Genomic DNA, 12,271 nt, shown 5'->3' with positions numbered 1-12,271 from the left:
GTCTGGGAGTCACCATGCAACAATCTCTCCCTCAAACACACACACATCAGCCAGGAACGAGGAACAGTGGAAAGATGGTTGGCTCTGAACTTGTAAGATATGGGTTCCTTATCTCTGATGCTTGTGTGACCTTGGAAAGTCACCTCAAGCTCCAGGCCCTTCATCTGTAAAATAAGAGATGACCAGGTCCAGATATATGGTCCTGTAATCTCCTTCTTCCTCTGGGCTCTCCTTCCTTCTTGAGGCCACAGCCCCTGGCCTCCTAACCCTCCAGCTCTTGTCTCCATCTCAGGCTTCTCAGAGGACAGTAGAGGGGAAAGGCTGGGGGGGGGGAAGGGAGGATAAGGTAAGAGATGAACCAAGCAGGTGCATCCTGGGAGATCTCAGACCAGATGCTGCTGCGAATGCCTCCGGGCAATCTCATTCCCCTAATGGGTTACATTTTGCCAGGGTTCACCTTTGGGCCTGAGCCTCTGTCCCAGGCTGGGAAGCCTGGATGACCAGGCTGTGAGCAGCCCCAGCCTTTCCAGTAGAAGACATGGACTGAGAGAGACACCAGGCATATCTAGCGATCTCTGCTCTTGCCCGGCTTGCCCCTGGGGAGGAGTTGGGAGTTTCCTTTGCAGGGGGGCTGAGTCACTTTGGCCCGACATCCCTGTCTTCTGGGACTGTGGCCTGAAAGAAATGAGGTCACCACAGCTGGGAAGCCTGTGCTCCAGAGCCACCCTTTTCTGAGGAACATTTAAACCATCCACCAGGAAGTCAGTTTGTTGGGAGGCAAATGGGGTCAAGCCTGCAAATTTGGATTATGCTGCTAATTTTCTGTGGCCTTGAACAACTTACTTAACCACTCTGGACTTCAGTGTCCTCATCTGTATAACTAAAGCATTGACTCCTCAGTCTGCATAGTCCCCTCCAAAGCATTTCATGGTTCCATTCACTTAGGAACATATTCGGCCCTTTGTGCTTTACTCTTTGAGTCTGAAACCACCAGCAATTTCAGCGGTGAAATTTGAGATGTTTTGATGATCTGGCTTTGACTTTTGGGGAAAGCCAAAGCCCTAGGCATCTAGGTGATGATGCACGAAGGCTTCTGTGTGTGGTGATTTTCCACCCCTTCTGCTGAATTCCTCCCCCCTTCCTTCCAGCTGTTTCAAGTCGAGCCAGCAAGTATTAATTAAGTGCCTATTATGTGCCAGGCACTGTGCTACACCAAAAAAAAAAAAAAAAGGCAGAAAACAGCCCCTGCCCTCAAGGAACTCACAGTCTAATGAAAAAGACAACCGATGTACATACAGGATGAATTGGAGACAATCAACAAGAAAGGCAGTAGAATTGAGAGGGATCTAAAAAGGGATCTGTAGAAGGGGTTAGCTGAGACTTGAAGGAAGCCAGGAGATGGAGATGAGGAGGGTGGGCTTTCCAGTGAAAATACCGGGACCAGAGAGATGGAGTGTCCTGTGTGAGGAGCAGCCAGGAGGCCAGCGCCACTGGATGGCAGAGTCTAAGACTGGAAAGGTTGGAAGGGGCCAGATTGTGAAAGACTTTGCTGAACAGAGGACTTTCTGTTTGATCCTGGAGGCAATAGGGAAGTCCCCTTCTCACCGCTTTTTGCTGAGCACCCTCTCCTTTAGTCAATGCCTCTGCCCCCTTGGCTCCTGACCCCCTTTTCAGACCCTCCCTTGCCTCCTGACTCAGTAGATTTTTCTTATTCTACCTACTACAGCTTACCAGCTCCTCGTTGAGTTGTCATTAGATTGCTTGGGAGTGAGAGACACTAGTGCTGGACTAGGGGTGGGGAAACTGGGGCCTTGAGGCCAAACCTGGCCTTCTAGGTTCTTGAGTGCAAGTTTTACAGAACAAATCATTTTATTAAAGGGATTTGTTCTATGAAGTTTGGATTCAGTCAAAGGGCCGAACTTGAGAACCTAGAGGGCCCACATGTGGCCTCAAGACCGAAGGTTCCCCACCTGTTCTAGACCCTATGGTTTTCCAGACTTATTTTATTTTATTTATTTTTTTTCTTTTGGGCAGTTGGGGTTAAGTGACTTGCCCAGGGTCCCACAGCTAGTAAGTGTCAAGTGTTTGGTCTGAGGCCGAATTTGAACTCAGGTCCTCTTGACTTCAGGGCCAGTGCTCTATCCACTGCGCCACCTAGCTGCCCCCCAGAATATTTTAAATCACTCCCCTTTCTATAGTATTTTTTAAACCTTAAAGCTCTTTCCTTGTAATGCACTTGTGAGGTAAGTTATGCAATGATTCCCAATTTATGGATGACAAACTGAGGCTAAAAGGTTAAAAGGCATGACCCGGGTCACACAGCTAGTAGAGGCTTCCAAGTGTTTTTCCCACTGCATGAACTGTCTCTTATGACTGTGAGAGGAGAAGAGGAAGCAAGAGAATGAAGGGTAGCATGCTATTGCTGGTGTTTACTTTCCTGTGCTCTATGACCTTAGGTAGGTTACCTGCCTATTCTTCTCCTCCACATGTCCTCGCCTCCCACTCCTCTACAATCTCCTTATATCAGCTCACCTCCAGTCTAAAGTTCAAGACTCCACACTTAATATCTGAGCACAGTGTGTATATGTACAATGATGGGTGGGGGGGGGGTGCTATTCTTTAGAAGACCCCTGATCAAGTCCCCTTAACCTTAATTCTGGGATCTAGGTAACAGGCAATGAGATATAAGGACTGACTCTTTTCAAACTTGAAATGACCCATTCACAGCTTGTAAAAGGAATGAGCAATTATATCTCATCATCTCTATTAACTGCACATTGCAGCCTATAATTTCATCAAGTGAATGAACTAGGTTGAAGTAATTCAGGTGATCAGGAGTCCCTTGACCAGGAATTTCTTAACCCTGCTTGTTACTCCAGGGCAGCAGCCCCATAGCCTGCTAGCTAACAGTAGATGGGTATAACTTCCACACCCATGTGGCCCAGAGAGAGAGAATTCAAAATATATCTGGAGAATATATTCTTCCTTGTCTCCAGGATTGCCTCCGTGACTGGGGAGTCAGAGGTGCCAGAGCTGAAGGAGGCAGCAGAGCTGAGGTCCAAGCTACAGACTGTGAGTGCACCTGGGCTGTGGGGTAGGTGGGGCCGATCGTTGACTTGGAATGATTTGGGGGAGGCCCACTTATCCACACCTCGGCCTCCAAGTGGGCATCTCTGATGGGCAAGAGAGCTACACAAACCCTTTCCTTTCTGCTCCCTAGATTAACGAGATCTTTTCCAGATGTTCCCAAAATATTATGGAGACCCAAACTAGTCTAAGCAGCCTGTCCTCTGAGCTGGTGAAGAACTGGGATCAGGTACATGAAGACAGAAGGTCTGTGGGATTTTCCTTTTTTGCGGGGTGGGTTGGGAGGAGTCATAATTCATAGAATCATAGATCTGCAATAGAAAGGGACCTTAGACATCATCTAATCCAACCCCCTTGTTTTACAGATGAGGAGACTGAGGCCCAGAGAAGCTAAGTGATTTGCCCAAAGTCACACAGGCAAAAAATAGCAAGGCCAGGTTTTGAATCCAGGTTCTCTGACCCCGAGTTCAACGCACTATGAAAATCTGAAAAGCCCCCAAATTCTTTTGAGATCCATTCTCTTTTCCTTTCCTGTGTGATGTCTTGTCCCACTAGCCTGAGTAATGTGTTAGGGGCTTAGAAAGATGTACATTGGGATGGGGGAACCAAGGAATATGAATAGCCCCAGTGAGAAGAGCCCAGATTAAGTCAAGCCTCAGAGGGGAGGAGAGATGGAGAGGTCGTGGGACTATGACAAGAATTAAGGCTGGGTTATTGATAAGATCCTTTCCTAGGCAGCAACCTTGCTATTCCTCTTCCCCCAGACAAGAGATATCCCAAAAGAAAGCCAGCCTTTTCTCCTTATCAAATCCCTCTTTGGCATCAGCGTACCCGGAGTCGCCCAAGAATTTGAATTCAGACCTTAGTGGAACCAAAACCCCACTCCGTCAATAGTTTCAGCTTTGGCATTATAGTCAAGATGAAATAGGAAGGAAGTGGGCCTCAGCTCAGAGGATGGAGTGAGACCCCTAGAGGGTCTTAAAAATAAAATTGGGACATTGTCTCTAGTCTAAAATGGGGAGAAGGAAGATCAGTTAAAATCTTGAAATACCCAGGGCTTTTATCAAGGAACTTTGCCTCTAGGAGGCACCCCCATAAACCATTAAGATACACAATATAATCTATCCTTTGGGTGAAGATTTGATAGACAGGTGGGTCTATAGATAGAAAGGGCATTTATTTAATTACTTACTATATACCAGGCATTGTGCTGAGCAGCAAGGATATACAAACAGCCAAGACAGTCTCTGCCCTCAAGGAGCTTACATTCTTTTTAAAAAATGTAATATTTTATTTTTCCTCAATTACATATAAAAAGATTTTAACATTCATTTTTAAAATAATTTATTTATTTTTAGTTTTCAACATTCACTTCCATAAGATTTTGAGTTTTAAATTTTCTCCCCCTCCTTCTCCTCCCCCTTCCCCAAGATGGCATGTAATCTGATATAGGCTCTACTTATACATTCATATTAAGCATATATTCACATTAGTCATGATATATAGATGAATTAGAACTAATGGGAGGAACCAGGAGAAAGAAGAAATAAAACAAAACAACAAAAGAAAAGAAGAGCAAGTAGTATGCTTCCATCTACATCCCGACTCCATGGTTCTTTCTCTGGATGGGGATAGCGTTTTCCATCGTGAGTCTTTTGGAGTTGTCTTAGATCCTTGCATTGCTGAGAAGAGCTAAGTCTATCAAAGTCAGTCATTGCACAATGTGGCTGTTACTGTGTACAATGTTCTCCTGGTTCTGCTCATTTCACTCAGCATCAGTTCATATAAGTCTTTCCATGTTTTTCTGAAGTCTGTCTGCTCATCATTTCTTTTTTTTAATTAATTTATTTTGAATTATCAACAATCATTTCCGCAAGCTTTTGAGTTTTAAATTTTTCTCCCCATCCCTTCCTACCTCCCTCCCAGTGGACAGGAGTTTAATTCCTATTAAAGATGGTTTAATTCCTGTTAAACATATTTTCACATTAGTGATGTTGTAAGTAAGAATTAGAAGCAACAGGAGGAACCATCAGAAAGAGGAAACAAAACACAACAGAAGAAAAAAAAAAACAGCAAATAGTATGCTTCAATCTGCATTCAAACTCCATAGTTCTTTCTTTGGATGTGGATAGCATTTTCCATCATGAGGCCTTTGGAGATGTCTTGGATCCTTTTAACATTCATTTTCAAAAAGTTTTGAGTTCCAAATTCTCTCTCTTCTTCCTTCCCTCCCTCCCCCTCTCCCCCATGGAGAAGGCAAGCAATTTGATATACATGTACAGTCATGCAAAACATACTAAGGAGCTTACATTCTGATGGCAGAAGACAGCCAACCCACAAAGGGGACCTGGAAAAAGTTGAGGAGGCAAATTAAGAACGCCTTGCTACTCTCTTCTCTCCCCCAATGCCATCGCCACTCCTGTGGTATGTGCCTCAGTGTCTGAAAGTTTCCTCCTTGAGTCCGATAATCCCAAGACCTCCTGCTCTATTTAGAGTATATGACATCTGGAAGACGCAGGAGGAAACCTTTGCTCAGTCTCCTCTGTGTGATAACTGGGATAGTTGTGCCTTTGCCAGAGTGGGGGGAGGGGAGGTGGGGTGGGCAGACAGAGATTATCAGGAAAGGCTGGTATGGGAACAGCTCTTGGCTGCCCCTCCATGACACCTCCTCCTTGACCAAATATCTTGGAAAAGCTGAGGTGGGGAGGGTTTCCTCTGGCCCCTAAGGCAGCCAACCTCCTTCCCCTGCCAAGGATTCTCTCTAATGCTATTTGACTTTCCTATTGGGGCCTTTCTCTTGACCCCCAGTACCCATCAGATTCAATGCTGCCTGGACAAGATGAATGTTATCTACAAGCAATTCAAGAAAGCCAGGATGAGGCCAGGTGAGCAGCTTCCTTCATTCACCTAGTTATTGAGGCCTCTTCCATGCCTAGTACAATGTGAGGCTGCAGAGAAGCATTGGAAGCTCTTGCTTTCATGGAGCTTACAGTCTAGTTGGCAGAGGATCAAGGCAGGAGGTGATACGACCTGTTGTGGCATTGTTGCTCAGGAGTATTGAGTGATGAGGTCATGAAGGGCTGTGAGTAGAGGGGAGAAGGGAAATCAGTAAGGGCTGGAGACCAGTGAAAGCTTTGTGGTAGAGTGGGCCTTGAAAAATGGATGAAAGACTAGAATGTGGATAGGGAAGGAGGGCATTGCAGGGGCAAAGCCCAGCAAGGTGGGGATAAGGGTAGCATATTCAGAGGACAGCACTGAAGGGCTGTATGTGAGCCAGTTATGATGATGGAGTAGGTTAATCTGGCCAACTGGAAGGAAGATGAGGCTGGGATGTGGCTATAAAGTTTTAAAGGTAGTTCATGCCCTGTAACTGTATTGTGGGAGTGGGAAGGGCAGTGTGGCATAGTGGAGAGAGGACTAGATTTGGATTTGTTTTTGAATTGGATTTGGGTTTTATCCCTGGCTTCCCTATTCAATAGGTATAAGACCATGACTAGCTCACTTAGTCATCCTGGGCCTTAGTTTCCACATCTATAAATAAGAATTGAGGCAGCTAGATGGCACAGTAGATATAGCACCGGACCCGGAGTCAGGAGGACCTGAGTTCAAATCTGGCCTCAGACCAAACACTTGACACTCACTAGCTGTGTGACCCTGGGCAAGTCGCTTAACCCTAATTGCCTGGCCAAAAATAAATAAATAAATAAAACAAACCCAGAAAAAAGGAGATTACAGTATTCTGGGCAGCTAGGTGGTGCAGTGGATAGAACACTGGACCTGGAGTCAGGAGGACCTGAGTTCAAATGTGACCTCAGACATTTACTAGCTGTGTGACCCTGGGCAAGTCACTTAACCCTGATTGCCTTGCTCAAAAAAAAAAAGCCTACCCTTGCCACTTTGGGAATAACTGGGCAGCTAGGTGGTGCAGTGGATAGAGCTTTGGCCTTGGGGTCAAAAGGACCCGAGTTCAAATCCAGCCTCAGACACTTGACACTAGCTGCATGACCATGGGCAAGTCACCTAATCCCAATTACTTCACACACACACACACAAGATTAAGAAATAAAACTTAGGGGGTAGCTAGGTGGCACAGTGAATAGAGCACCGGCCCTGGATTCAGGAGGATCTAAATTCAAATCCAGCCTCAGACATATAATACTTGGGCAAGTCACTTAATCCCATTGCCTAGCCAAAAAAAAAAAAAAAGAATGGAACAAGTTGGTTAGCTCCCTAGGGTCCCTTTCAGCTCTGGCATTCTGTGATGGGGTGGGGAGGTACGAGTATTAAAATCCAGTCCTATGTCCTAGCAGTTCATCCCTATCTATTCACTAACCTAAAACCCCTTAGGATACTTGGACCAGGCTTCTCCCCAAAGTGCCTCCCTTGGGTACTGGTGAAGTTATGCTTTGTAGAAATCTGATGCTCAGAATCAGAATTATTGAATCTCAAAGCTGAAAAGGATCTCAGAGGCTAACTAGTCTAATACCCACCAGAAAGAAGAAGGTTATTGACAATACTTCCAACAAGTGATCATCCAGTGTTGGCTTGAATACCTCTAGTGACGAGGAACTTACCACCTTATAAGGAGACTATCCCACTCTGAAATAGTCGTAATTGTTAGGAAATCTAAGCCTAGGGCTCTTTTTACCATCTAGAATCATAGATTGAGAAATAGAAGAAACTTTTCAAAATCATCTAGGCCATCTCCCTTATTTTAAAATTGAGGAAACTGAGGCTGGAGAAGTTATTAGCCTTAGATTATAAAGGTAGCAAGTGGCGGAGTTGGGATTTGAACACAGTTCAAGCTAGGTGTTGCCTAGACTTGGACCTGGAGTCAGAAAGACTGAGTTTAAATTTCAGGGCTAGGGAACCTGTGGCCTTGAAGCCACATGTGGCCTTCTAGGTCCTTGGGTGCAGTTTTTTAACTGAGTCCAAGTTTTACAGAACAAATCCTTCTATTAAGGGGATTTTTTCTATGAAGTTTGGATTCAGTCAAAGGGCCACACTTGAGGACCTAGAGGGCCACATGTGGCCTCAAGGCCACAGGTTCCCCACCCCTTGTTTAAACCCTGCCATAAACACTAGCTGCATGACCCTGGGCAAATCATTGAAATTCTCTGGGCCTCAGTTTCCTCATCTGTAAAATGAGGGGTTGGACTTGATAACCTGTTACAATGTTTGGCACATAGTAGGCGCTTAATAAACGTTTGTTGCCTTCCCCTTCTCTTTTATCTCTAAATCTGAGCCCAGTAACTCCAAATTCAGCCCTCTTTCCTTTGCTCCTAGCTGCTTCTCTTGTACACATTGGAGATTATATTAATCATTAGAGAACAAGGTCCTGAGGTCGCAGGACACAGGACAGGGAAGTGGGAGGTCGGGAAGGAACACCAAAAGGAAGATGGTGGAGAAACATCAAAGATGGCACTATCCTCACTGAGATTCCCATTAGCCTGGAAAGTCATATTCTCCTAGAAGACCAGCAGGGGGCAGCATTTCCTAGGGGAATGACCAAGATGGCCTTTTCAGTGGCTGCAGAGGAATTCAGGCCAAACTTGGGAGGGTCAAGAGTAATAAATAATAAATAATAAATAAATAAAGGCAAGTTCTTTGAGAAGAGGGACAGTTTCATTTTTTGTCTTGCTATCCCTGGGACCTGCCTGTGGCTATGCCTTGTAGATGCTCGCTAAATGCTTGTTGATAGAGGAATTATTGGAGCAGGTAGGTGGCGCAGTGTATAGAACCCTGGCCCTGAAATCTAGGAGGACCTGAGTTCAAATCCGGCCTCAGACTAAACACTTGACGCTTACTAGCTATGTGACTGTGTGACTCTGGGCAAGTCACTTACCCCCAATTGCCTAAAAAAAAAAAAATTTAAAAATTTTTTTAAAAATTAAAAAAATTGAAGATAGATGAATTATTCCACTGTTTTGGACTGAAGTGGTGATTATTATGGTGGACCCTATGCTTTTTCTTTTCTTTCTTTTTGGTGAGGCGATTTGGGTTAAGTGACCTGCCCAGAGTCACACAACTAGTGAGTGTTATGTGTTTGAACTCAGGTCCTCCTGAATCCAGGGCCGGTGTTCTATCCACTGACCTTATGCTATCTTACTAAACACCTGTGTTCCTAGTTGAATGAACGTGCTTCGCCTCAGCCCTAGGGCTCACTGGACAGTCACTTTGATGAGAACTGACTCTGATTCCCCTTTCTGCTCTTGTTTGTTTAGGGTTGGGCTACAATGAGGAACAAATCCACAAGCTGGATAAGTGAGTAATGCAACTGTGTGTGGGCTGGGTGGCTGGGAGGGAAACCGAGAACCCAATATTAGGGATGTACCCATGCACCAGCCTCCCCACTTCCTTCCTTGGCCATTGGCGCCCCCTTGAGGTGGTATGTCAGTCTTGGTCACGCCATGTCACTCTTTCTAACGCTGGAGGGGCTGATCTGTGCAATGGTAGATTGTCTGGTGTTAAACAGAGCATCTGGGAAACTATTTGCATCCCTGGGGTAATACAGGCCTTTTTAATGGCAGTCACAATGGCAGACATTTATGTGGCACTTAGCCGTATATTAAGCACTTTATATACATTATTTCATTTGACCCGCAGGATCAAATATAATATAATATAATATAATATAATATAATATAATATAATATAATATAATATAATATAATATAATACAATACAATATAATATAATATAATATAATATAATAATATAAAATAATATAATCTCCTTTGAAATGAGTAGTCCAGTTAGAAGTACTACCACTTTGCAGATGAGGAAACTGATGCTGAGAGATGAAGTGACTTATTCACCAACTCAGAATTTTAGAGCTGGAAGGGTCTGGTTAAGCTCATTTAGTCTGACTCCTTTATTTTTCAGGCTAGGGAAGTGAGGCCCAAAGCAGGGAAGTGGTTTATTCAGAGCAGGGTCAGGACCTGAGCCTCCTTACTGCCAGCCCAGTGTTTCTTCCCCTGGAGTTCCTGTCCTGGTGGTGTTTGTGGGGGATGGTTGTTATCGCCTTCAATACGGCACATCCACACAAAGCCCTCCGTGGCTCCCGTGGCCAGTGGTTGGATGATGCCTCCATCAGGAGGCAGGTCCAGAGGTCCAGTTTGCTCCCAGTCATAGAGCTGGGAAGTTCAATCTTCAACTCACTATTTTCATTCCTCTTCCTAGCCCTTTGTTGTCCTTCCTTCCATAAAATCCTGCTCTAGTCCACTCATTTCCTCTAGGAAAATATAGCAGTGTTGGAATTTATAGTCATGAGACCTGGCTCTGACACTAACTAGTTGTGTGACCGTGGGTATTAACCTCTCTGAGTGAGCCTCAGTCTTCTCATCTGTAAAATGGGGGTAGTAATACTCATCTTACCCACCTTTCATAAGCACTGTGAGGAAATTGCTTTTGTTGTTGTTCAGTTGTGTACAATTCTTTGTGACCCCATCAGAGTTTTCTTGGTGAAGATGCTGGAGTGGTTTGTCATCTCCTTCTCCAGCTCGTTTTACAGATTAGGAAACCGAGGCAAGCAGGGTGAAGTGACTTGCTTAGGGTCACACAGCTAGTAAGTGTCTAAGGCCAGATTTGAACTTGGGAAGATGAGTGTTCCTGATTCCAGGCCCATCACTCTATGCAGTATGGCACCACCTAACCACCCCTAGGAAATTGTTTAGACATTCTTTTGTTGGTTTTTGGTGTCGTGTAAGGGGACAGATGTGTCAGCCTGACTCACCTTCTCCGTTTAGAGTTTTAGCTTTTTTTCTCCCTCTTGAATGTGGCACCCATTTAGAGACAAAGTTTTAGATAAATCTGTTTTGACAATTCCATTTATTATTATGTTATTATTACATGTTCTTACCACCATCTCTATGATGATGATGGTGACTAGAGATTCTGGGGTTTAGGAAAGGGACCAGCTTTCTTTTCACTGATGACTTACATGTTGCTTTCTGCGTTTTGTTTTTTAGGGTGAACTTTGGACATCTGGCTAAAAGACTCCTGCTGGTTTTTCAGGAGGACTGTGTGCAGAAGTATCAGACAGCGCTCCTCATACATGGCAAGAGGATGAGGTAATGGGCGAGCCCGGGGTTCCTTCCTCTCCCCTGAAGCATCCCTTCCTTATCGCAATGCTCCAACATCTGGAGTAAATCATTTCAGGCCACCAGACGCCATCCTAGGCTCTCAAGGGGTCCACTCCCTTCCCCTCCCCCACCACCCCCTCAACATGACCCTTATTAGGGGCTTTGTCTGAGAAGCCGGGAGTGAAAATCTGCCAGAATCCTTGAGTCAGAAAGAAGAGCAGGGTGGTTCATGGCCATTAAAGGTGGTATCAAGGGAGTCAGAGAATGAGGTGGGGTTCTTCCTGGCCCTCCTCAACATGCCATCACAGCATCACCTCCATGATGTCATGGCCCTCTTTGAGAATGAAGGACAAACAACAACAACATGCCATCCTCTACCCTAGAGGGGCTTTGGGGGTCTGTCCAGTCCCTTTTAGATTCTGACCCCCCTTCCCTTTCTCTTTGACCAGAAATGATTTCAGACTCAACTGAGTATAGTGGGAGATGGTCCCATTAAAGCATCAACACAAATCAATAGGATATTGACCTGGAAGGATATAAAGCTCAGAGGCCATCTATAAAACCCTTTCATTTTACAGATGAGAAAACAGAGGCCCAGAGAGGGTAAAGTGATTTACGCAAGGTTACACAAGTAGTTAACATGATCTTGAGGAGTGAGAGCCCTGGGCTGGGAGACAGAGCTCCTTAGTCCTGCCTTGTGAAACCCTGGGAAAACTCAGCAACTCATCAACACTTTATTAAGCACTGGACAGAACACCAGGCCTGGAAGCAGGAAGACTCCTCTTCAGGAGTTCAAATCTGGCCTCAGACACTTACTAGCTGTATGGCCCCGGGCAAGTCACTTCACCCTGCTTGCCTCAGTTTCCTCGTCTGTAAAAATGAATTGGAGAAGGAAATGGCAAACTACTCCAGCATCTTTGCCAAGAAAACCCCAAATAAGGTCACAAAGAGTCAGACACAACTGAACAGCAATAACAATAACACACTTGGGATATGAAGACAAAATAGTCTGCCCTTACACACTTACATTCTGCTAACCTTTCTAGACTTTGGTCCCTACCACCACAACCACCTCCACCCCCAACGCCCCTCCTATTTGT

At 45.0% G+C, this 12,271-nt stretch overlaps 1 protein-coding gene across 3 annotated transcripts in view; it reads left to right on the top strand.

Annotated features, from left to right (window-relative positions):
- The window catches only part of IKBKE (inhibitor of nuclear factor kappa B kinase subunit epsilon), a 38,826-nt gene that overhangs the window by 17,410 nt on the left and 9,145 nt on the right, over positions 1–12,271 (top strand). For all 3 annotated transcript variants that reach the window (XM_027870762.1, XM_027870763.1, XM_027870761.1), the window contains 5 exons: positions 2,997–3,072; positions 3,221–3,333; positions 5,896–5,972; positions 9,312–9,351; positions 11,058–11,159. In XM_027870762.1, coding sequence (XP_027726563.1) covers positions 2,997–3,072; positions 3,221–3,333; positions 5,896–5,972; positions 9,312–9,351; positions 11,058–11,159 — 408 coding nt within the window. The remainder of the gene's footprint in view (positions 1–2,996; positions 3,073–3,220; positions 3,334–5,895; positions 5,973–9,311; positions 9,352–11,057; positions 11,160–12,271) is intronic.

This window comes from Vombatus ursinus, unplaced genomic scaffold (assembly GCF_900497805.2).
Source record: "Vombatus ursinus unplaced genomic scaffold, bare-nosed wombat genome assembly UNPS02014798.1, whole genome shotgun sequence".
NCBI lineage: Eukaryota > Metazoa > Chordata > Mammalia > Diprotodontia > Vombatidae > Vombatus > Vombatus ursinus.
This window is presented reverse-complemented; position numbering and strand designations above follow the sequence as displayed.